This window comes from Gasterosteus aculeatus, chromosome 3 (genome assembly GCF_964276395.1).
Source record: "Gasterosteus aculeatus chromosome 3, fGasAcu3.hap1.1, whole genome shotgun sequence".
Lineage (NCBI taxonomy): Eukaryota > Metazoa > Chordata > Actinopteri > Perciformes > Gasterosteidae > Gasterosteus > Gasterosteus aculeatus.
The window spans coordinates 18,077,495-18,100,856 of record NC_135690.1 but is presented as its reverse complement, the minus strand read 5'-3'; the positions used below and the strand labels follow the sequence as shown (position 1 = coordinate 18,100,856).

General features: G+C 44.6%; 3 protein-coding genes across 5 annotated transcripts; all 3 read left to right on the top strand.

Annotated features, from left to right (window-relative positions):
* Window positions 1-4,808: 4,808 nt before the first annotated feature.
* h2bk1 (H2B.K variant histone 1) lies at window positions 4,809-5,519 on the top strand. The gene is made up of 2 exons (XM_040171586.2): window positions 4,809-5,103; window positions 5,217-5,519. Exons 1-2 carry the CDS (start codon window positions 4,990-4,992, stop codon window positions 5,451-5,453), a joined length of 351 nt encoding a protein of 116 aa, XP_040027520.1. The 5' UTR covers window positions 4,809-4,989; the 3' UTR covers window positions 5,454-5,519.
* A 4,814-nt stretch (window positions 5,520-10,333) lies between these two features.
* On the top strand, window positions 10,334-15,071 carry asb10 (ankyrin repeat and SOCS box containing 10). 3 transcript variants are annotated; one of them, XM_040172263.2, is made up of 5 exons: window positions 10,334-10,791; window positions 12,374-12,641; window positions 12,920-13,424; window positions 13,961-14,074; window positions 14,242-15,071. In XM_040172263.2, exons 1-5 carry the CDS (start codon window positions 10,467-10,469, stop codon window positions 14,425-14,427), a joined length of 1,398 nt encoding a protein of 465 aa, XP_040028197.2. In that variant the 5' UTR covers window positions 10,334-10,466; the 3' UTR covers window positions 14,428-15,071. The 3 variants fall into 3 exon arrangements, with proteins under 3 accessions (XP_040028197.2, XP_040028199.2, XP_077956066.1); XM_040172265.2 differs by lacking the exon at window positions 10,334-10,791 and adding an exon at window positions 11,454-11,823; XM_078099940.1 differs by lacking the exon at window positions 10,334-10,791 and adding an exon at window positions 11,475-11,886.
* A 1,484-nt stretch (window positions 15,072-16,555) lies between these two features.
* gbx1 (gastrulation brain homeobox 1) lies at window positions 16,556-19,090 on the top strand. The gene is made up of 2 exons (XM_040172355.2): window positions 16,556-17,362; window positions 18,022-19,090. The coding sequence occupies exons 1-2, from the start codon at window positions 16,912-16,914 to the stop codon at window positions 18,537-18,539; spliced, it is 969 nt and encodes a 322-aa protein (XP_040028289.1). The 5' UTR covers window positions 16,556-16,911; the 3' UTR covers window positions 18,540-19,090.
* Window positions 19,091-23,362: the final 4,272 nt, after the last annotated feature.

The following is a 23,362-nucleotide window of genomic DNA, read 5'->3' as shown; positions in this document are numbered from 1 at the left end:
CGTGGCAGCGTGGGTTCATTATCTCCATTTCCTTTCAGTCAGGCGATATCAGTCCAGCAACACGGCTCTCTGTGTGTGACGACGTTATGGCCGGTAACAGAGTTAGTGATTTTACTTTGGTTAATGTTCATTTCCCCCCCCACACCATATCTGAGGAACCATTTCTTCTCTCTGGCCACCCGGGGATGTCTTATTATCATGATAATAGGTGAACCGCCACGGATATGACCACAGCCCGTGAGCCCGATTAAATCAAGATTCTGCCGTAGTAACCATGCACAGTGACCATAGCAACCATAGCCCACACAACTATACAGGTGTGGAATTCCAATAAAGCTGCAAACACCATTTGATCTTCAACTCCACAACGTCACCGTCACAAAAGCAAAAGCAGCACGATGCCTGAAGTGACGGACTGTTGTGGTTTGTCACCGCAGGCTTTTCACATGACACGCAATGCAACACAAGTCTCCCAACACAACGGCTGACATGTTGCAATTTCAAAACTACAAGCCAGTAGCCTTTGTTTACTTCTTGTTTACTCCCCCCCCAGACAAAAGCAGTACAAGCCAAAACCAAAACAAGCTTTAGCAACTCTTATTAATTCATAACATCATGACACCTCAATGCATCCGACTCTATTAAGTTTAGTTTTGACAACAATTCCCTCCTATACTGTCTAAGCAGCACTCCTTTGTATTCACAGCCACGACCCATGATGATTAATGATGATGATTAATGATTCATGTGCTGATGATGCCGTGTCCATTTAACCTACAAGACCCTGATTGTGTTTTAATAGTTCTTCCTTCTCAAACAACCTGGTACGAAACCAGCAGTGACAGACTGAAAGTACTGAATCACTGCCTCAAACACGGACCGGCTGAAGGGTTAATGTTACTTTACAGATACCACCGTGCTCATTAATGGGGATTATAACACACACATGCTGTACACCGTACAAGACAGAGCAAACCTCACCTTGTATAACACACAAAACTAACTGTGTTAAACAAACCCCATTTCCTCATATAGAGATGAATATATGAAGGGTGGTGGTTGTTGCGTCTTACATATTCAATCATAGAAGGTTAATTCTCGTGACGGCAGGCTGTATTTATTTGCATGCTCATAACTTGTTGGGTAACTTTGTGTAAACTCCTGTGTAAAGATTAGCAAACTTTAATCCTAAATGCATACTAGCAGGCATGCCTGTTGTTGCAGATTGCAGGATGAAAGTAGTGGACTTTAACAGTAATTGGTTTTCAAGTGGATGGTGGAAAGCACAGCACAGTGAATATTAATAAGGAGGGGAAATATTTGTGGCGCTGCTAAATACTGCTCTCTCTTTTTCGCCTTTGAATTTAACTGTCAACTAATGTTCTGGGAAAAAATTGCACACAAGAAGCTCTGGGGACAAAACCCGGTTGCGGGGGCACGACATGCAGCCGCATTAGCTTCAATAACAGACGCTATGTGGACAGTCTTAACACAGCATTAAGTCAAATGTTACTCCTCGCTATAACCCCAGAGCATCTTTAGTCCTACATATTGATAATACTTTGTGTAAATACTACAACTTCTCATTTACAGATCCACGTTAAGCTTTGTCGTGTGGTATATTAATCCCCAGAGAGCTTTGTATGGAATGCTAACGGAGACCTGCATGTATGAACACTGACTAGTTTCCTAACAAGAGGGATTTTGGTTACAGCTGGCGTTGTGTTTGCAGTCCTCCTGCCGCACCGCCAAGGTTTCGCAAACACAAAAGTGGAAACCGGATTTGACAAGTGAAGATCCGGATTTAGTCTAAACAAACGCAGCAGTCGTGTTACCGCTCTCGCTGTGAGGATCTGAGCGATTTGGGATATTAAGAAGTGTGTTAATATAATTACTGCAATCCTCAGACAAGCAGACCTCCCCCATCCAACGAAGAGCTGAAGGAACCGTGGAGGACGGATTACTCTGTCGGGGACTGAACTCCGCAGTAAAGCCGTCAACATTTGAGAGCCCATACATCAGCGCGGTAAAGAGCGAGCAGCAGGGATGCGACGCTGCAGCCCAGCAGAGGAGCGAAAACACCACCTGAACTACAAATGATGAAGTATGATCCTCCACAACGATCCCAGCCCCCACAGACGTGGAGGAGTTCAGGGGAACGCAAACTGGTATACTCGAATAAAAGATTGTGAACCAACGCGCCCATTTGGCAACTACAGAGAAATCACCGCAGGTATCAAGCTACGAACGCAGCAGATGAAAAAACAAACCCTCTCTGCTCCTTGTGACCTGAAGCGATACGTTATGATAATACGGAGGGTTGTGATAAACAGAACAGGCAACACGTTTCTCTTTCTGTCACTGTCAGCCACACCGAGCACTGTAGCAGATGTGCACACACACACACACACACACACACACACACACACCATCTTCTCTTCACAGATGAACAAACAAACTGCAGATATCTGCCCGGCGAAAGAGAAAACACAAGCCTCCCTATACAGTCATCCCAAATGCTGCTATTAAATGTGTGCGTCAGTTGCTGAGAACGACCTTGCATGAATGCTGCCCATTTGTGTGTAATCTCCAGCTCAATATCTGCACTGGGATGTGGAGGACGAAACTGAGAGGAGGAGAAACGGTACAAGACCCTGGACACGAGAATGGTGGTGTACCAGGAAGTGACTTAACAGAAAGGTGTGCGCAAAGGACAACACAAATGTGTCGTTCATCCACCCACATGTTCCACGCTCGCAATGAAAAAAGAAAGAGAAGCAGAAATTTGATTAATTTGCTTTAGTCAAACACCAGAGGGTCGGTGACGTTTTACAGGAAAAGCCATTTAATATTGAAGCCAATGCTCCACTCGATAAGAAATGTCCTCATGCGTAGGCTGAATACACATTACGGCTTAAACCACAGATGCTTCCATGTATGTTTTTTCATGTATTGCTACTCGAACGATTTAAATGTCTCTTTACATCTTGTTTTGTGAAAATCTAAGTAAATAACTGACATGCTAAAGGTTTTAAGTGATGAATCCAGAGGTATTTAAAACACAAAACGCCTTCACGATGATGCTTTTATTGCAGAGGGCCGCTGCTTGAAACTCTCTAAACACTACTGTTCATTTACTTCACTCTCTATACAGCCTGAAGAGCCTACTTGATAAAGTGTGAGTTAGCAGATGCTTTCTATTCCCCACTTATCTGGGATTATTCATGGATGCGTCTCCCTCAAGCGATAGAGAGGAACCTCAGGAGCTTGACTAAGGCCACCAGCGCTGACCCGAGCGCTGCCATCACAGCAAAGAAGGAGCAGGATGAAGTGCTTTACCGTTTATGAAGACGTGTCTAAATGATAAAAAGGGATTATTACTGTCCAGTTCTTAACTTGGGTGTCATTCATTGAAAAGATTAAACGTGTGATACAGGAGCTAGATCACATAGTGAACACAACACACAAATCAATGAATAGAATTGAGCAATTGGCTCATATTAAAAGTGCACGCCAGTATTAGGGAATCTCTATTTATTAGATTAGGAATGATGATCCAATTACATTGTGGGATATGGGGAATAAAATGCTGTAAGACATTATTTGTGTTCAAAGAAGCTGACAGTTTTTTTTAATCTGGATAAAATGAGTCCATAAATGAACTATTACTCCCTAAATATGATAAACTATGTGACTAAAAAAACAATAAAGATGTTAAAGTTTTTGTCCTGAATAAAAACTAGGACCCGCAAGAGGAAAATACATACATACTGAAGCGGAAATCCTTATATTCAAATTAAAAATTAGAATAAAATTTGTTGAGACGTTCTTCAGATGAAAGTGTCTTTTATCAAACACAAGCACAAGCAGAGATGTAAACACACCGTTACGAAACAAACAAATCCTCCCACGTCGTCACAATTATTACACCACCAACTAAAACTGAAGAACATTGTGGGTCCATAAAAAGGTCACAACTCCCATAAGAGAGAGCTCACCTCCACTACCAGCAGCTACTAATGAGCACTTAATGACGCAAAGACATCATTGTATTTATTGTACGAAGTCAGATTCTTTTCACAAAGTGATGAGGTAATATATATATATATATATATATATATATATATATATATATATATATATATATATATATATATTGAGAGAGAGTGAGAGAAAGTACTTTGATTACAATATCCCCAAAATCCAATCAGTTTTACGCTGCTGAATAGCCTTTAGAATTAGTCCCAATTCACAGTAAGTAAATACAGTGTAAATGAAAATGATAAGAACTTAAAAGGGCACTCCTGTATCAGAATGCTAGAACACTCGACATCAGTAAGACAAATTCCCCCCGAAAATGAGCTCTGGGAGCACGTGCCTGCCTTAATCCAGTCTTGTTCACAAAACCTTACGTTTTTAAATAGGCCTCACTGTGTAGTAAGACATCCAGAACCTGAGCTGGTCTACGTGTGGATCAAGAGTGAGCATTCTGAAACACTGAGTGTTACTACAAAACGCAGCTGGAACGTGTTTTTCTGCAAATATTATTTTATTCAAATCGTTTATCTGGTAAAATGGAAGATTACAATGGATTGCAGTGGAATCCACAACAGGTAAATAACTACAATTGACAGATTCCCCAGAGTGATAAGTAGAATGGTGTAAGCCTGCCACCTAGTGGACAATATTATTACGTGCAATAAAAAAAACTCACATGACCACTATACAAGGTTGCTGTGCAAAAACACTAACGCCCTGAATAAAAACGAACTTGCTAGAAATCTCTCTTCTTCCCAGCTGCAGATGTACTCATCATGTTGTCTCTGTGGATCGCGGCGGTCACAAAAAGCCGAGCAGCTGATCTGAATCGGGCCCTAATTGACTCGCGCTACATAAACAGCTGCTCATTAGCCGCTAATCCGGGAGAAGTATTCCTGAAGTACTTGGTGCGGCGTTTGAAGCACTAAATATTGCACAGCGTCCAAAAAAATGACTAATGATATATCTAAAAAGAAGGGGAAGAGTTCAGGTGAGAAAAAGGGCAAAAGAAAGGCCAAAAGACGAGAAACGTACGCGATGTACATCTATAAAGTTTTGAAACAGGTGGGTGGACGCAAAAAGGAAAAGCCCCCCCCCCCCCCCCGTGCTTTTCCCCTATGTTGCATTATAACGTTATATTTTAAAACTAACTAGTGGTATTTCTTCCTTCGAACAAGGTCCACCCGGACACGGGGATTTCGAGCAGAGCCATGAGCATCATGAACTCCTTCGTGAACGACCTGTTCGAGCGGATCGCCACGGAGGCGTCCCGGCTGGCTCAGTACAACAAACGCTCCACCATCACCAGCCGGGAGGTGCAGACCGCCGTGAGGCTGCTGCTGCCCGGGGAGCTGGCCAAGCACGCCGTGTCCGAGGGCACCAAGGCGGTCACCAAGTACACCAGCTCCAAGTGACGACTTCCACCGGCTGGCGTGTGTTGAGACCTGGTTTCCAATAAAACATGAGCGCAGAAAAAAAAAGGTTCTTTTGTGTTTTTCCTCTTCTTTTACAGGACGAGGCAGTGACGCGTATTCACCACTAGATGAGGCACTCGCACATCTTTACTGCGTCTTTGACTTGATACGCTTCGTTCTGTACATTAAAGCTATTGGTGAGATCGACTATGAAATGTTACAATCACCCAAAATACCTCAAACTTCTCTCAGGTTGCAGAAAACGTCAACCACCTTGTTTAGATCCACATAAATGTCCCCCGTCATAAATGTCCCCCGTCAATCTCTAAAGCAGGGACACCTGTGCTGCTTAGCGAGACACCGGCAACAGGCTGGATTCAGGTGTGGAATGACAGGTGAACGTGACGACACAAGTGGAGCCGTGTAAACGCTGCTCTTAGCTAGCCAGCTTCGTACCATGTTGATTCTTAGCACGTAGCTAAGCTCCCAAAGACACAACCAAACCCAACTAGCTGAGTTACGTGAACATACGCGTAAAATAAGCGGCTAACGTTAGCTAGTTAGCTAACTTGTCAGCAGTCACTTATCGTTATTTAACGTAGGTTAACGTTAAACTATATCGGTAATAACCGTTCGTGTTTCAGTTCCGCCCCATGTGACGTTAGCTACCGTTAACTTTAAAACGTTAACGTAACGTTAGTATTTTAAGCGGCTGACGTTAGCAAAAATGTTAGCTAGCAATAGTTACAGAGGGCTAATGTTAGCACGGGCAAATCTTTCACCAGCAAAACCACAAGTGTTGTTAGGCGACGCTTACCGGTGTTTTTAAACTTCTTCAGGTGTCTTTCCAAATAATACAAAATAAATGTCCCGCCTGACACAAAAAACAAGAGGAATTTTACATTAAACTTGTTTAAGTTGCAACTCAAAACAAAGATGGCAACCGGAAGTGGCTATTCTTTATTTTATTTTTTTTCCTCTGAAAAAATTCCACCATAAAATGCTTCAAAAGTCATAATATATGACTTATTTTCTTCTTGCTGGTAAAGGAGTGTTTCCGGGGGGAATGGCATTGCTCTGAGTTATCATCATGCACATAGAGACAGTCAATACTGGTAATATTTATTTTTTTTAAACCGAAAGGGTCTGTTTTAAAAGTAATATTTTTTTCACCTATGTCTTTTTTCAAAACCTGACTAAATCAATTATTCAGTTTGCTTTAAAAAGGTACATCTTTATTAACTGACAGAGTAAAATAATGCAACATTGCATCCTTGTTATGCATTCTAATCAGGGTTTTAAAAAAACAACGCTGTCGATTGAATAGTACTTGATTACAGGATAATGGCACTTGCGTTTGCACCAGTCTAATCTGCATAAAATGGAGGAACTGACAAAGGTCTTTCTAATTAGCATGGTGTTTAAATCAGGCTTTACATACACCAATTAGGCTACTCTTGTCAACATCCTACAAAGTCAGGCTCACTGTTGTATTACAATTGGATGTAACTCACACCGCTTAATGTTATTGGTGAGATACTCATTTTAGATGTTTCCCTGATTCTTTGTAATGATGCAAAATCTGCAGATGTTATTATGAGGGTGATTCAGTCGTTGATGGCACTAACTTTGTTAATGATTATCATGCCCATTTAGGTTTTGTATCTTGCACCCTTCCCCATATCCCCTCTCGTGCCTATGCCTAGTGGTAGTCATCGCTGACTCCTTTAGGCAGACTGCTATGAACACATTATGGATGGATGCATTAGTGAGTGATGCAGAGCCCGGGCTGACTTGCCTTGTTTTCGTGTGAGAGTGCATCATTAGAGAATGTTCCACTTGGCAGGGAAGCGCGTATTAACTGCAACCGCAATGAAATGAGGTTGTGATAGATGGTTAAAGTTATACAGGACTATTAGGTTGAAATATGAACCTCTCAATTGTCATGATGAAACAAAGGGCTATTTGCGTGGTGATCAGTGCATTGAGAGACAATTGGAATCTGCAAAGACCAATTCGATACATTATAGGTAGAGGGCTCAGAGCTGAAAGAGTACAAAAAAGTAATCATACTTTCACAGAATAGTTTGGAGCTACTGTTCAATTCAAGGCCCTATAAATTAATTTAGGTTCTCCACCAACATCTCAAGCATCCCGATGAGACCTGAGGGAGATTTGCAAACATGGCAACTCGTCAAAGTCCCGTTGTGGACAGATGAGCCATATATGTGCAAGAAAACCAGGGATTTACTATCAAGTGTGCTCTAACGGTATTATGTGTGGGTCTACGTTAATGTGTCTGTACTGCCAGTTAATACAATATTAGGAAAAGTAGAATAAGCCAAGATTACAATCAGAATCAGCAGTTAAATGCATAAATTCAGCAACCAGCCTTCCCTCAGATAATGTCGTTGGGTCAATTTAAGCCCGCTCGTCCTCTCATAATGTTTCCATAGTGACCTCTTATTCTATCAGAACTCAAAACTAAGAACCTGTTTCTCTTTAATTCCCTCAGTGTGAATAAAATGTGTAAATTACATATGAATCGTTTTCTTTCCACCACAGACTTCACAAATGCCAGACAGGATCGTGCCTCCTGTGACAAGAATAACAATAGGCAATACATAAATCATTAATAACAGAAACACTTGATGAATAATTGATTGCTATGATGTCAGAGTGCCACTCTCTAAACTTTGAATTCTTTGGGTGCACTCTGTTTCAGATCCAATTGCAAAGCCATTAGCATGTAATTACTGTGTACATTTCATTATGTTCTCAGTATATTTAAATGGCTGCTCAGTGTGGATAGAGGGCTATAGTTTAATCTCTTTCTGTATTACTGTGTGCCACAGTACTCAAAACAGCATTAAGAGGCACATAATCAGAGGGAACTAATTGCCTATGATTGCATAAATGAAGTGCCTCACTCTCATCAGGCCTGTTGCTGATGTCCAGCCTCTCACCGCTTTGGAAGAAGAAGGTTGACCACAACGTAGAAAACCTCAGAGAGACAGCTTCATGTGGTAATATGAGGAAACCAAAGATTTAATATGTCCGTGGGGGGGCCGTGAGGCCAGGGGGTGTTACTACCGCTGATGTTTTTTTGTTGTCATCAAAGATGCCTCCGCTTCACAGAGGAAGAAAAAGGAAAGAAAAAAAGGAAACATGAATGCCTACCATTTGAGAAATGAATTTACCGAAGTCGCTGTCTTTTTCCCCATTAGTAAGTGTTTAGTTCAGCGTTTTAAATAATTGCGTTACCAGGAATGATATTTAAAATACATTTGGGAGTCAATGAGGCGGGAAAGTGCCTACATGTTTTGCTGATGACACCCGGGCCATTTGGAAGACATCAAAGTAGAGAGGAGGTAGCCCAGATGCATATTATAAACTCATTATGTATATCATTTAAAAGGATGTACTCCAGCCGCAAAAACAATATTCCTAGTCTCTCTCTGGTAATGTGTGTTTTCAAAGTTGAAACTCTTACTCGCCTTCAGTTTAATGTGGCATCTATTACCAAACTGTAACATAGAATAAATGACCTTGATTTCCATACCAGAACAGTCGTTAAGGTATAGATGAGAGGCAGTGATGCTTCTGCGTTTTCAAATGGGAAAGAAGGTAACACCTCTTCATAAATATCACGTATTTCTTCAGCTGTGGTGCCGACCTGGTTTTCCACAGCGCTCGCATGCCTTTTGGTGTACGCGAACACAGAGGTGGATGAACGCACATTCAAAAATCAACAATTTTATACATTGTGTGTCCAATACAGCAAATTTTAATAGAGAAGTGAATCACTCTGGAGAGTTAAAGGACCAGTATTTCTACCAGCATTGCAAAATGATGGTCCATCAGTCAAAAGAGATGTTTGTCAGATGCCAAGCTAGTAGGCTTAACAGGCTTAATTATGCGCCGTCCCTCCGCCATCAGAACGCTACACGTGGCGCAGAGTGACACAGCGGTCGCCAGTCATTCAACCTAATGTTCTAACGCAGGGAGCCATGTGGTTACATAAAATCCATTAAGGCAGCTTGAACGGAAAAAAAAACAGAGTGGAAAAATACATTTTGCAAAGGGGACACGATGAGGGCATTGTCATTTGCTCTTCCTGAAAGAAAAATGTCATGGTGAGGATTTGACCCTATCAAAAAAATGTTGTAAAAAAGTTCCTCTGTGAAGCGGAGGCAAAAGTTTTAAGATAAAAGGCCAATAAATGTTTTGAAAAAAAGAAGTCCAAATACGTTGGGCAAAATCATGGAAAAAAATATTATTAGGTCACAATTATTTTAAATGTTAAAAAATGTCATCAATTGAAAAAGTAAATGTTGAATAAAAATTTCAAAATATGTTACACTGGAAAATGTCATGGAAAAGAATGTTTTTTTTGTCAAAATTTGTTCGGTTGTTTGGAAAAAAGTAAAAATATGTTGTGTCAAAAAATATGGAAATAAAAGTAAAAAGTATTAGGTCAAGAAATGTTTTGAAAAAAAACTCAAAATATGTTTGGTCAAAAAATATGGAAAAAAAGTCATATCAGGTCAAAAAAAGTCATAATCTAGTCTAAATATGTAATGTCAAAAATGTAATGGGAAAAAAATATATATATTAAGTCAAACTTTAACATGTAATGCTATCTATATTTTTGAAGAAATCAAGCCTTGTCTAAAGATTCTACATCATTTCATAAATATATGTTCTATCGCCCCCTAAAAACAGCGTGTATCCTAGTTTATTGATACCTGCAGCTTGACAGACAATTCATGGCTGTAACTTTGCAGGAGGCAAAGGAGAGGCTCAAGTGTCTGCATGTGAGGCATAAAAATAGCGTTACTTGTGACACTGTAGGGAGGGTCTCATACCAAAAATATCACAGCAACTCACAGCCATCAGGCACATAGTGGACGTGAGCCAGGGTGAAAAAGAAACTACACCTGAAGCATAGATACAGGCCTATTTAAGCTGGCGTCCCTTATTTAATCCCACACATCCTCTTTAGACCTTAGCATGTCACGAGATAGCTTTGTCTTCACGTCCTCGGCCTTGCGCTCTTTCGAAGATGACGAAGACGTGCTGGAGAGACAAAAGTACAAGAAACAGCTGGCCGGCCATCACTTCAATCGCTATATGCTGAAGAAGGAGCTCAGGGACAGGGCACCGCTGAGTTCCAGCACTTTAATGCCACCAGCTGTCTGCCACGATTCGGTCGTCCAGAACGCTCTGTACACGGGAGACCTGGAGGCGATGCAGCACCTCTTTCCCCGAGGATCCACAGCAAACCTCATCGTCGAGCCACAGGGAGGGGACATGCGCTGGGTCGCCGCAGGGGACGGTAAGAGACAACATTTGTTGTTCATTAGAAATACAGCCGCAGTAGAAAGTTCAGTGTATCTAAACTTTTGACTGGTAGGGTAAAAATGTGTGATTTTGCACAGCAGTGTGGCTCTTAATTGTGTTTCCTGGAGATTAGCGATCCAAAATGAACAAAAGTCAATCGCTGCTTTAAAACTTTAACATGTGACTGCAAGCCGCATGTCACCGGCGCTTCCTGAGCCATGTAAGACACAGCGATGGGATATTTATAGAAAAGAGCACAAGGCGATATTTATAGCTGCCATCATGTGTCCACCACATAAACAAACTCAAGAGTTGGAGTCAGTTGTGGTGCATCACTGAAGACCGGAGACAAAAACATAAAAACTAACTAACTAACACTTTAAGTTTTGCATTGCAAGGTTTGCATTGTTGAGTAACTGCAGATTAATGGTCTGTAAAAAAAAAAGTTAAAATAGTAAAAAGGTTTAAGTATAATAACGGGCCTTTGCAACACTGGATGTTGCAAAAAAACATTTCAATTGTAAAAACGATGTATCTCCCCTGAACTACTTGAGTGTGAGAAAGTATCCAGTGGCCAAAGTGAATTAGTGGGCAGATGACCTGAAACAGCGCAGTCATTGGCTCTCATGCCACTGCACTGGCAGGGCTCCTCAGGTCAAGCAAAATACCACATAGCGTCTCCCTAAAATAGCCCCGTCTGCACAAACAACCATCACAAGCCGTTATTTACTCCAGGATGAAGCAGCCTGCTAAACCATAAAAACAAACAATCCAGTGAGCGCCAGCATGGCCTACGTATCACCGCCGTTAAAGTGGCACAAGCCGAAGAAGTACCGCAGCGATGTGATCGCCACAGCCAAGGCTTCGGGTTGCGTGCTGCAGTTCTGGAACTCCCTGATTGTTGGTGATGAGCTGACGGCTCTCAGCATCGTGGACGACGACGACTACGAGTACCTCATCGATGCCATTTACGACACCAGCAACATCGAGGAGTGGAAGAACTTCAGATTTAACTACAGGGGCCTGAGTGGGTTTATCAGAGCTAAATCAAACTGGCCGAAGTTTAGCCAAACGGTTTACGGTCTCTCTGGTTTGTGTGCGTTCTAGAGTGCTGCATGGATGACGTAATTTTGTAGGCCAAACTCGGGAGTGAGCACAGGTTTCCTGGATAAAAAGCCGGTGGAATTTTTCCATTCGGTGTTGGATTATTGCGGAGAGAAGGTCTGTGCCGATCGCACGATGACGATACTAAAACGTTTTGTTCAGCAAGCTAATTTTTGCTAACAAGCATTAATGATTTTTGAAGCATGAAAACACATGGCAGAAGTAAAAAGGTAACTAGTCGGAGTGATGGCGTTTCGTTGTCTAATTTAGCCACTTGTTGACTATGCTTCAAAATTCACGAGTGGGATGATTTCTGACGTATGTAACGGTGTAACACTTTGAGTCCAGGGAACGGGAAGTGCAAAAAAAGCTTTAGCTCATGTAACCATTAAAAACGTGCACAGCGCATCTGCTTATTTCCAGCGCTCTCAAGGGTCGAGCTCAAAGTCGACTTGACATCTCGCTCTCTGCAGGACTTTGGTCGCTGAGTTATGAGCAGGAGCTGACCACGCCGCTTCACATCACGGCCAGCCGAGGCTTCACCGACTGCCTGAGGCTCCTGCTGCAGCGGGGGGCCGATGTAGACCTGGCCCCCGGGGGCACCACCGCGCTGCACGAGTCCTGTGAAAACTGCCAGCCAGAGTGCACCAAACTGCTGCTGATCCACGGCGCCAACGCCAACGCCGTCACAGAGGACGGCTTGATGCCGCTGCACTTTTGCACAAGCCCCGAATCCCTCGAGTGAGTCAAGCACGAGAGGAAAGTCAACGTCAGTTATTACAGCATTTTCCCAAACATTATCTGATAGAAATTGTTGAATCAGGTCACTGGAGGAATGCATGAAATGTGGAGTCTCTGCACCTTTTGTACATAGATGCCTCTGTCTTTGTGTTCTAACTAAGACAGGACAATGCTTTGTAACTACATAACTGTAATAATATCCATGTTTAATGGGATCCAGTTTAACGTGGCCTTGTGGTGTTGACGAACGGTTACTTCATCTGGAAATCTGCCCGCAGATGTGCCAAGAACCTCCTTCAGTACGGGGCGGCGATCAACGGTCGCACCCTGGATGAGAGCGACACGCCCTTACACGTGGCGGCCAGCAACGGCCTCCCGGGCCACGCGCAGCTCTACCTGCGCTACGGCGCCGCGGTGGACAAGCAGAACAACGAGGGCCTCACGCCCCTCATCGCCGCCTGTTCGCAACCCCAGGAGGCGCGGGAGCTGGAGCGCTTCTTCAAGGTGTGCCAGTTGCTGCTGGAGGCCGGGGCCGACGTGCACACCGTGGACCAGGACAAACACACTCCCTTGCACATGGCTTGTAAGAACGCGAACCCGGACGTAGTGGATCTGCTGCTGGCCAACGGGGCGTGCGTGAACGACATGGAGTACGGCGGCGAGGCGCCCATGCACAACATCCTGAAGGTGGTGTGCTACAAGCTTTCCCATCAGCCCGAGAGGATCGTACGCGCTCTGCTCAACCACGGGTCCATCCGGGTGTGGCCTGGAGCTCTGCCCGTGGTAGGGAATCTTACAATTACACAGTATAAAATGTGCGAACATGTATTCCATATTAGCCAAGGCGTTCCACATTGGTTTGAACTGGCATGTTGTATTTTTTGCAGGGCCTAATTATTCATCAAGGCGTCTCATCTTGCATAATTAACACGTACTGCGAATGCAACATCTTGAGAAAGAGACACGAAACTCTAAACTGTTCCTTGCAATGTTCCAGACTTCACAACTTCACATTCAAATCATTCCCATTTCGTGACACAACATGAAGTGTTGCACTCTGCGGGAAACAGACTACAACCATCAGTGAACCCACGTGCACTAGACAAAATGCCTGGTTCCTAATTAGGCAAGTGTTAATAGGAGATTAATTAGCACTAATTGCATAATTTCCAGTTAAACCCCTGGAGGGAAGACCAATCTGTTCATTTCACAAGTGTTTAATTACTTTATTTCTTCAGTTCTATGGAGTCACCAGCCCACTCATGAACTTAAATGATGATTATATGAATCTGTGCTCTGGTTGTGGTGTCTCCGTGCAGGTTCTGAAGTACTGCTGTGGATCTCCACGCACCGTCGAGGTCCTGCTCAACGCCTACGGTCACCTCAAAGTCACCGACGCCTGGGTGGAGTCCGTGTCATCGGAGGCGTTGAAGGCAAGCCTGTTAAATAACAAATTCAAAAAGTTAGGCCCGTTTTTAATGAAGACACTTTTTCCCCATAAATACGCCACATTATATAAAGCGTCCTTTGTCTCTTGTTGAATTTCTACATGGCAGTTGCACTGACAAACGACGTCACCTAATCTCATCTGTCTGACCAGGAGCACAAAGGGTTCTACGAGTCCGTCTTCTCGTTGGCCCGGACCCCTCGCTCCTTGCAGCACTTAGCACGCTTCAGGATCAGGATCTTCCTGGAGGACCGGGTGCACAAGGTGGTCCCCGAACTGGATCTGCCCACCGCCATCAAGAACTACCTGCTCCTGGAGTACAGAGACTACGTCCACTGAATGCGTTACCCATGTGAAGAAGGCACTAACACACTTCATAGGTTTGAATACATGTTTGGCCACACGTGTTTTGTTATTTGTATTCCAGTGTGAGCGACACATTGGATCGTGCACCACAAGAGGGAGCTGTAGACTAGAGTTGTTCAAATACTTGGTCCGTGTACAATATGTTTTATATCTTACCATTAATTTAAGAACACTGACTGTGCTGGTTTGATGTTAATGGGCATAGTGATGATGTTTGGAATATTGAGGATTGATCCTAAATACTCACAGAAATAATTATTCCCAACAGTAATAATGTAGCATTTATATAAAAATAAGGCTTGATGTAAAATAAAATATTTTATCATGTCCCTGTAGTCTAGTCATAGCTTTTTTCTGTTGTCTTACATTTTTCTCTCTTGCTTTCTATACTTTCTATTCTATACTTTTATATAAATAAAAAGAAGTATGCATATTTAAAACCATTATCAAACTACACTTTGAATAAACACATGATGGAAGTCCAACTATAAAACAACTGAAACTACAGGAAATCGTGTAGCGTAACGGTTGTAATTCATGCTTTCATAAAAAAACGTTACAAACAAGTTGTCAACCTGTCATATGATAAAAAAAATTAAAATAACAGATGGAATTGATTTGTTGCTCCTGTGTCAGTCTCTCACATTAGACATTGACAAAAAAACCCGTTAGAACATTGCCACATGTTAATCATTGCTGACTTCATTTAATCCATTCTTTTTATTTTTAAACTCAATTGTTTTAAAATAAAGAAACACCATTGAACAAAACGCCCAGCCCTCCTCATAGAAATATCTCTGTATTTATTTCTATATGTATATATATATATATAGTTATAGTTATATTTAGTTGGTATTTCCTGTTTCCCGCCTACTGATCAGAAAAATATCAAAAAGATTAAAATAATAAACGTTTTATGTGAATGTGATTTGGTCCTAAAAAAACGTGACAAAAAAATAAAAATAGAACCCAATACAAAGGACAAAGTGGAGCTGAGTGACATCAGGGTTCCTCTCCGAAAGCAAAGAGAGAGGAGCTGAACGAGAGAGAGTCACTTGCAATTATAAGAATTAGCCTGTCCGGGCCCCGCACCGCTAATCAGAGTCGGTGTGGTATGTTTATGTCCTCCTGCAATCAGGGGACCGGTTGGAGAGCCCGGGGCCCCGGCACTCAATGGGGCTAATCATCATCAGCTCACGTTGCCATTTAAAAGGTGAAATGATCTGCGATTAAACCTCTGCTTAAAGAAAAGAGCACAGATTATTGTGTGTGTGTGTGTGTGTGTGTGTGTGTCTTTTTGTATCAGGAATACGTTACACTCCCAGAAAACCGGTTGCATTATTTCATTTATACATATTTTAAACCGTGGATGGATGATTAAGGTGGCAGCTGCAGGAGACGTTAAACGTTTATCACTCATGATCATCTTTTTTAAAACAACACCGAATCACTCAAATCTGACTTTGTCCATTTGACCTAAACGCCTTTTATCTGCATCTCATTTCGCGGTGGAGTATCACTCTCCAGGGAGCAATTCTCCCCCTCTCTCCCCCCTCTCCCCCCCTCTCTCCCTCTCCTTCCTGAAGCCGAACGCATTGTTTTTTTGGGCCGCGGAGAATCGGGACAGAGAAGCGGGGAAACATCTGCCTCTCCTCCCGCCCGACCGCGGTGCCCGTCGGGCCCGGAGACCCTCAACAAAAGCCGCCGCCCGTTTTTCGCGGCGTCCCCTGAATGTGGAGTAATTACTTATCATCAATCAAAATTAATAATAGCTGATTGGGTTGGTGTGGTCACCGATTATAGAAGGGGACGGGCTGCAGCAGTCCCTCACCGCGCTCTGCAGTCAATGGTGATCCTCGCAAAGGGGAGGAGGGCTTCGAGGGGGGGGGGGGGGTGGGGGTAAAGGGGGGGGGGGGGGGTAACCCGTCTATTTGGTCTCCACTGGGAAACTACCGCCTCTCAGGACGGCCAAAGAGTCAGAGGCTGAATAAGGAAATGAAGCGTAATTTGAGGAAGATGGATGAGCCCGGAGGGGAACTCCCCCTTTTCATTCCCCTTGTATTGCAGATGATAACCGATGGGCGCTCTCTCTCTCTCTCTCCCTCTCTCTCCCCCCTCTCTCTCTCTCTCACACGCACACACACGCATTCACAGGGGAGGGGGTAAACAGACAGAGAGCGCGTGTTTACGTCGGGCTGTGCGACAATAAGAGGGGAAAGTAGCGGCGGGCTCACAACAGAGCGCCGGACGCACACAGAGCGCAGGAGACCCGGAGATCCACTCCGGCACGGCACGGCACGGCACGGCACGGCGCGGGACCTACTTTCCTCCACCACGTCTGTGCACTGAAAGTTCTGTGCGTTTCCGAGAGGAGGGAAGGAGAAAGAGGACACCTGCCTTCCAAGTTTTACACCGATTTTTTTTTTTTTTTTAAAGTGTGGTGTTTTGCCCGCAGAGATGCAGAGACCCGGCGGCCAAGGGACGGCGTTTTCGATCGATTCCCTGATAGGAACCCCACAACCCCGACCGGGACACCTGCTCTACACGGGCTACCCCATGTTCATGCCCTACAGACCTCTGGTTATTCCACAAGCTTTATCCCACGCGCCTTTATCCTCCGGCTTACCTCCGCTCGCGCCCCTGGCTTCGTTCGCGGGGCGGCTCACCAACACGTTCTGTGCCAGTTTGGGACAGGGGGTTCCGTCCATGGTGGCGCTCACCACCACGATGCCAAGCTTCTCGGATCCTCCGGATAGTTTCTACCCGCCACAAGAACTCCCGGGTCCCCGTTTGAGCGCCGTGGACCCCGCAGCGAGGAGGCAGGGGAGTCCGCACTCCGACGACCTGCACAGCCGGGACAAGAGCTCCGACCTGCTCAACTTCTCGGAAACTTTCCAAACCATATCAGGTAAACGGCCTCATTACTTATTGATGTGTATGTTAATTATCAAGTGCGAACCCCTCGAGGCTGTCGTGTAAATACACAATAAATATCGTTGAAGTCTTTGGTGCCGTGAGATTTACATCAGAAATGTTAATGATATTAGAGCACACATTCCTGGGGTGGAACCCAGTGAGAGTTTAACTCTACAATCTGTCTTTCCGGATGCATTTATTATTTTGCTTTGCCTTCGAACTGTTCTTCAAATTGGAATGCATATTTAAACACGTTTTGGTGGGAAACATGCGTGTGGTGATCTTGCAGGCAGATGAAACGAAACCTGCGAGAATTTACAGAAAAACACAGTTTAATCACAGGGCATCTGTAAAAAAAAAGGCCCCAAAAAGAGTAGATCTTACGTTTCTTCTGATGTATACACAGTTGGAGTGTTATCAGCTCATCGGCTTTTGGCAGCTTCCTAAAAAAGAACACCATGGTTGATGTCCAGCGTTTGTGGGTCTGTTCGTGGGTCTGTGCGTAATGGTCGCTGTTTGTGGGTCTGTGCGTAATGGTCGCTGTTTGTGGGTCTGTGCGTAATGGTCGCTGTTTGTGGGTCTGTGCGTAATGGTCGCTGTTTGTGGGGTCAGAGTGACTCAAACGTCTCCTTCTCCTTTCCCATCTCCAAGGCGAGACCAAACTGTACAGCTCGGACGACGAGAAGCTGGACCTGAAATCCGCGGACGCGGCGTGCAGCGACCGGGAGGACAGCTCCGCGGACAGCGAGAACGAAAGTTTCTCGGACGGCAACAACTGCGGCTCCGCGCTGTCCCAGAAGAGCAAACTCAAAACGGGCTCGCAGGAGGCGCTGCCGACCGGCGGCTCGGCGGGGAAGAGCCGCCGGAGACGGACGGCTTTCACCAGCGAGCAGCTGCTGGAGCTGGAGAAGGAGTTCCACTGTAAAAAGTACCTTTCGCTGACCGAGCGCTCGCAGATCGCGCACGCGCTCAAACTGAGCGAGGTGCAGGTGAAGATCTGGTTTCAGAACCGCAGGGCCAAGTGGAAACGGATCAAAGCCGGCAACGTCAACAACCGGTCGGGGGAGCCGGTGAGGAATCCCAAGATCGTGGTGCCCATCCCCGTGCACGTCAACAGGTTCGCCGTGAGGAGTCAGCACCAACAGATAGAACAAGGGAGCAGGCCGTGAGGTCGGAGAAGATCGAACGTATCAAGCATTTTAAAAAGAAGAAAGAAAAAAACATTTCCATTGACTTCCACCGATTCGTTGAGCGCATGAAGCACAAACTCGGAGGATCTCTGAGAGGTAAATGCCGAGCAGAGGAGAAGTTTTTGCTCGCAGATCTGATCTCGAATTATTTGGCGATACCGCTGTTGTTGTTTTTTATTTTATTTTTATTTATTGCTGTGAATATGTAAATATAAATGGGTAAAAATTGGTACAAATGGGCACTATGAGACGAGACTGTAAAGATTTTTTTAAGTATTTATATGTTGGGCCAAACCGTTCTGTTGGTTACGTGCATGTCCTCATTCTACGAAGCGGGATTTTCCTTTTGTGTTTCGTACAATTTGATGACCACATTTGCATGTTAGACGTTTTACATTTTGTTTGGCATCTGAAGGAACCATCTTTAACAGCTATTTGTGGGGACAAGAAAGAAAAGATGTGAAGGAAATAATGACCAAACAAGGGACAACTGTAAAGTATATTGATCTAATAAATCGCTTTATATGAAAGTTGAAATCCAGATTGAATTATTATTGTTTAGAGGGAGTAAATATGTTTAACCTATTTAAATAAAATACATTTATCGACTCAGTACAAACTGCAGTCAGGTGGCTATTTTGATTTACATTTTTTAATTAAAAAAAGAATGCCCCCTTAAAAAAATTATACAATAATATTAAATATGTTTCATATTTGTGAAGGTTTTTACTGAAAAGCCGCTTCAGCATCACACAAATGGAATGTGTTGTTTGATGCATTATTTTTCCCTTACACTCGTTACATTGGAATTAATAAAAAAAAAACTGAACTATCCGTAAAGGTTGATAAATATATATTTTATAGATATATATATTCAAAAAATTAGCAACAGGCATGAGTTCGGGAGGCCACGTTGTCTCTGATGGATCCTCATTACACTGAGCACCTTAAACACACTGATCTCACCTTCCAGGCACCAAACCGAGAGCAGCAATTGCTAATCGGTGAGCTTTTATTTTGGTGAATTAAAAAAAAAAATCCTAACAAGACGGGATTTATTAGGATGCATTTAGAGACTTGAAAACACATTTTAAAAACTAAAGACCATAATGTTGTTTCTGCGGATTCAATACGTCAATACAATTTCTTCATGGATATCGATTTATATCGATTTTTAGTTTGATATCTTGACACCTGTGTAGGTACTTTTTAGAAAATAAGAGCGTATTAAAACATGTATAGGTACTTTTTAGAAAATAAGAGTGTATTAAAATTAAATTTTAATGCCCCTTAATGTTAACAAAGATTATTATGAGAGATAAAGCAACGTTTTCGAATGTTGGTTTTCATATTAAGAGACACATGCAGCCCATGAATCAAACGGAGAACTGAGCTATTTACACTCACTCCCCTCATCTTCAAAGATCCAGAAAGGCCAATACGGAAACGTACACGGCAACGGAAAAACATGGAGCTGCAATGTTCAAATAATGTATAACTAAAATAATGTTTAGCCACACAGCGATCCAGTTACATGAAAAGGAAAACAGGGCTCAGCTTTTGGTGGAAGCTTTCATATGCAGGTTCCTGAAGGGTTCTCTGAACTGTTTCCAGAAAAGTCTCATGTTGGAATAATTTCAGTTCCGCTCAGATGAGAGACTATGATTGGTTTTCACTTTTCCAAAATAGCCTCAGAACCTCCTGTTGGAGGAACTGCAGCAGCACCTGTTGAAGTATGATGATGGGGCCAAATTCCTCAATCATTTATTAGCATTCTTGCATAAATATAGAATATGGAAGGTTTATATAAAGAATATGATGGATCACAGGAATTTCCATCAAGCCTGTCATGGAATGCACACACTCGACATGACTGCTGCCTCAATTTGACCTCAGACCCTTTGTGACCACGGCGCCCCCGAGTAGTAGTTTATTCCGCCGCCCGACTCACTCGTCAGGACTGTGACACTTGGATGGGAATTCAATTGGTCATCAGACGTTTTATTACGGTCAGAGAGCTGACTAATGCGGACGGTCGATTCCACGACGTTGTGCCAGAGTGCAGCGGCTATTTCGGCTCCGGGTGGGGGGGGGGGGGTGACGGCGAGCAGCCGTGGCTCAGGCACCAAGGTCATGGCGCCTGTCGTCATCAGGATCCGGTGGGTGGGACTGTTTTATAGCTCCACGATGTCAACAATTAACCAAACGGCTGAAATGGTGTCGGATTTCCTTATTAAGATCAATGAACAACATCACGGGCCTCGTGCGTTTTGTGCATGTGTTAATCCTTCATGGGTTTTAATAATCCCTCTTCTGTTCCAGCTACTGCGTAAGTGGACACCTCGGTCTCAAGGCAGCACCTGTATCCTTTCACCATTGTGCTACGCAAATTGAAATATCAGAGGTTCTCGCCAGCGAAGACGTTAAACCATTCGCACACGTTTCCACCTGGAGACAGGGAGGCAGGGAGGGAGGGAGGGAGCTCATTACTTGCTGCTCGTGCGAGAGCAGGCTGCTCGGCGTCAACTGCGGGGCCCGACTTGTTGGGAGGGTCCGGGCGGTCGCGGCTGCAGTGATGTATGGGCAGATGCATCAAATCGCACAAGATAAACAAGCGATGAGTTTCATCAGGGCCATCATAGCTTTAATTTGGCTGCCTAATGAGTCAGATCTAGTGGCGGAGATAAGAGTTGTCAGAGGCCCGGCTCTAATGAATTTCTTGCCACTTGTAATCAAGGTTGCCTGTCTGAGGGGGGATGATTAATGGAACCCTGGAGGATTCCCTCGGCCCTCAGCCTTCATTACAGCTAATGCATTCTCAGGCAAATTAACAGAGAAATGCAGGCAAAAGCCACACGGGGAAGGAGAGAGGAGAGAGAAGGGGGGAAGGGGGGGGGGGAGTGATGTGAGCCGAGCGTTTATGTAAGACAAAGGAGGAGGGAGAGCGAAGGGAGGACGAGGAGGGAGACGGAGCGCTGCGGATGAAACGGGGGGAGAAGAGCGGGCGGCGGTGGGCTGAGATCCGCCGATTAGCGACGGGGGTCGGAGGACATGGAAATGAGGACGCGAGTTTGGGGGCAGGCGGAGAGGGGAGCGGAACGGTCAGACGTGATGGAGCTGGAATTGATATGTGGACATTCAGGGGGCGGCAGAGGGTGGTGGTGGTGGGGGGGGGGTCAGGAGAGCAGAGATGGTTGGATGGAAGGAGCAGAGTGGATGTAATCGTCGGTTGAAGAGGTTAAAAGGGTGAGAGGAGGAGGAGGAGGAAACAGGGAGCAGCTCGTCCAAATGAAGACAAGCTGACACAAAGACGTGAGACTAACGGCGCCGCCAAGCAACATTCGGGCCGCGGCCGCTCGCTGAGCGGGCGGCTTAAGTGGCCAAGAAGCCGCTTGCGCGTTATGGAAATATGTATTTAATGTTTGCAAATAGGGACTCGTCAGGCCTTTGTGTAGCCATCCATCAGCCTCAGACCCACCTCTGCAATCTGGGAGGCAATTTGTCTGAGAAGAGGTGGGCGGCGGAGAGCCCTCCTCGCTGTTTAGCGCCCCCCCGATGAAATATCAAAACCGGCACGGCCGAGCACGCGAGCGCTGCAGTCTCACCACGACAAACACAAGCGGCCCGTCTGTCATTTATCACAGGACGCGCGGGAGAGACGTGGAGGCCACGTGGTGCAGTTTAGGGTCAAAGGCCTGGAAACCGTACGATATTCAAAGAAGACCGAGACGTCACGCATCAGCTGCAAAAGCATTTTAGCAGCTTCATCTTGGGTTTTTTTTTCCAGTCAACGTTTTAGGTCGAGGTCTAAAGCTCAACTGCCGGCACCAATTTACACGCTAACCATGTGCTATGTTAGCACATGGTTAGCGCCTAGCTGGGGAACAGTTAGCCACTGAGGAGAATGAGACTTTCTACAGGTCAAATAGTTTAAAAAGTTGTTGAGCTTCCGTTTATCAGGGGGACACGTTACAGAAAGTTTACTCCTCATCTGCTAATCAAATAAATATAAGTTAATAGTTCAAAACTAATTTACTTTAAAGTTGAAAACACACGTATTCCACAGCAGGGGGGCGAGTTGACAGTAACCAAACAAGTGCATCGAATTGTGATTCAAATATTACTCAATCCTGACTAGTTCAGGGACATTTAATGTCAGAGAAACAAAGACATGTCTCCTGTGAAACGTCCACACGGTGCTCGGGCTCCAGAAAGGAAGCCGATTGATGAAATGAGTTTTTTCGGGGGCCGCAAAGCGCGACGGAGGATTGTGTCTCCGTGTGGAGTCACTGCCGCGGCAGGAAGAGGCTCCACCAGAGAGAGAGAGCCGGTGATGAAGCGCAGACAAAGGCGGCCAGCAGAGAGAGGAAGGGGATGAAGATATGCTGAGAGCAGATTAGCGGGATATAAGAAGTAGATTAGTGAGGGCTCGACTCCTCTCAACACTGAGACCTTTCGCTTTTCCCCTCGGCGTTGCGCTGCCTGACACTAAGCCCGGCTCTTTATCTTAATCCTCTTTCAGGAAGCGGTTGGGGGTCCCGCGAGCAGGAAGTGGAGGTTTCTTTACTTACCTCGAGACGGGCTCGGGTGATCGGCCTTAGTACACATTCACGGGACTCCTCCGGGGAGGTTGGATTTCTCCAGGAAGTGAGATAAAGGAACATGCAAAAGGGGGGGGGGGGATGAAATGGCCGTGCTTGATGAAGGGGCTTTTAATTTGAAGGAGGGTCTCGCGCCGTCAGAAGGTCACGCACAAACAGGAGCGGGCCGGATGGCGGACGGACACACTTACTGGACAGACG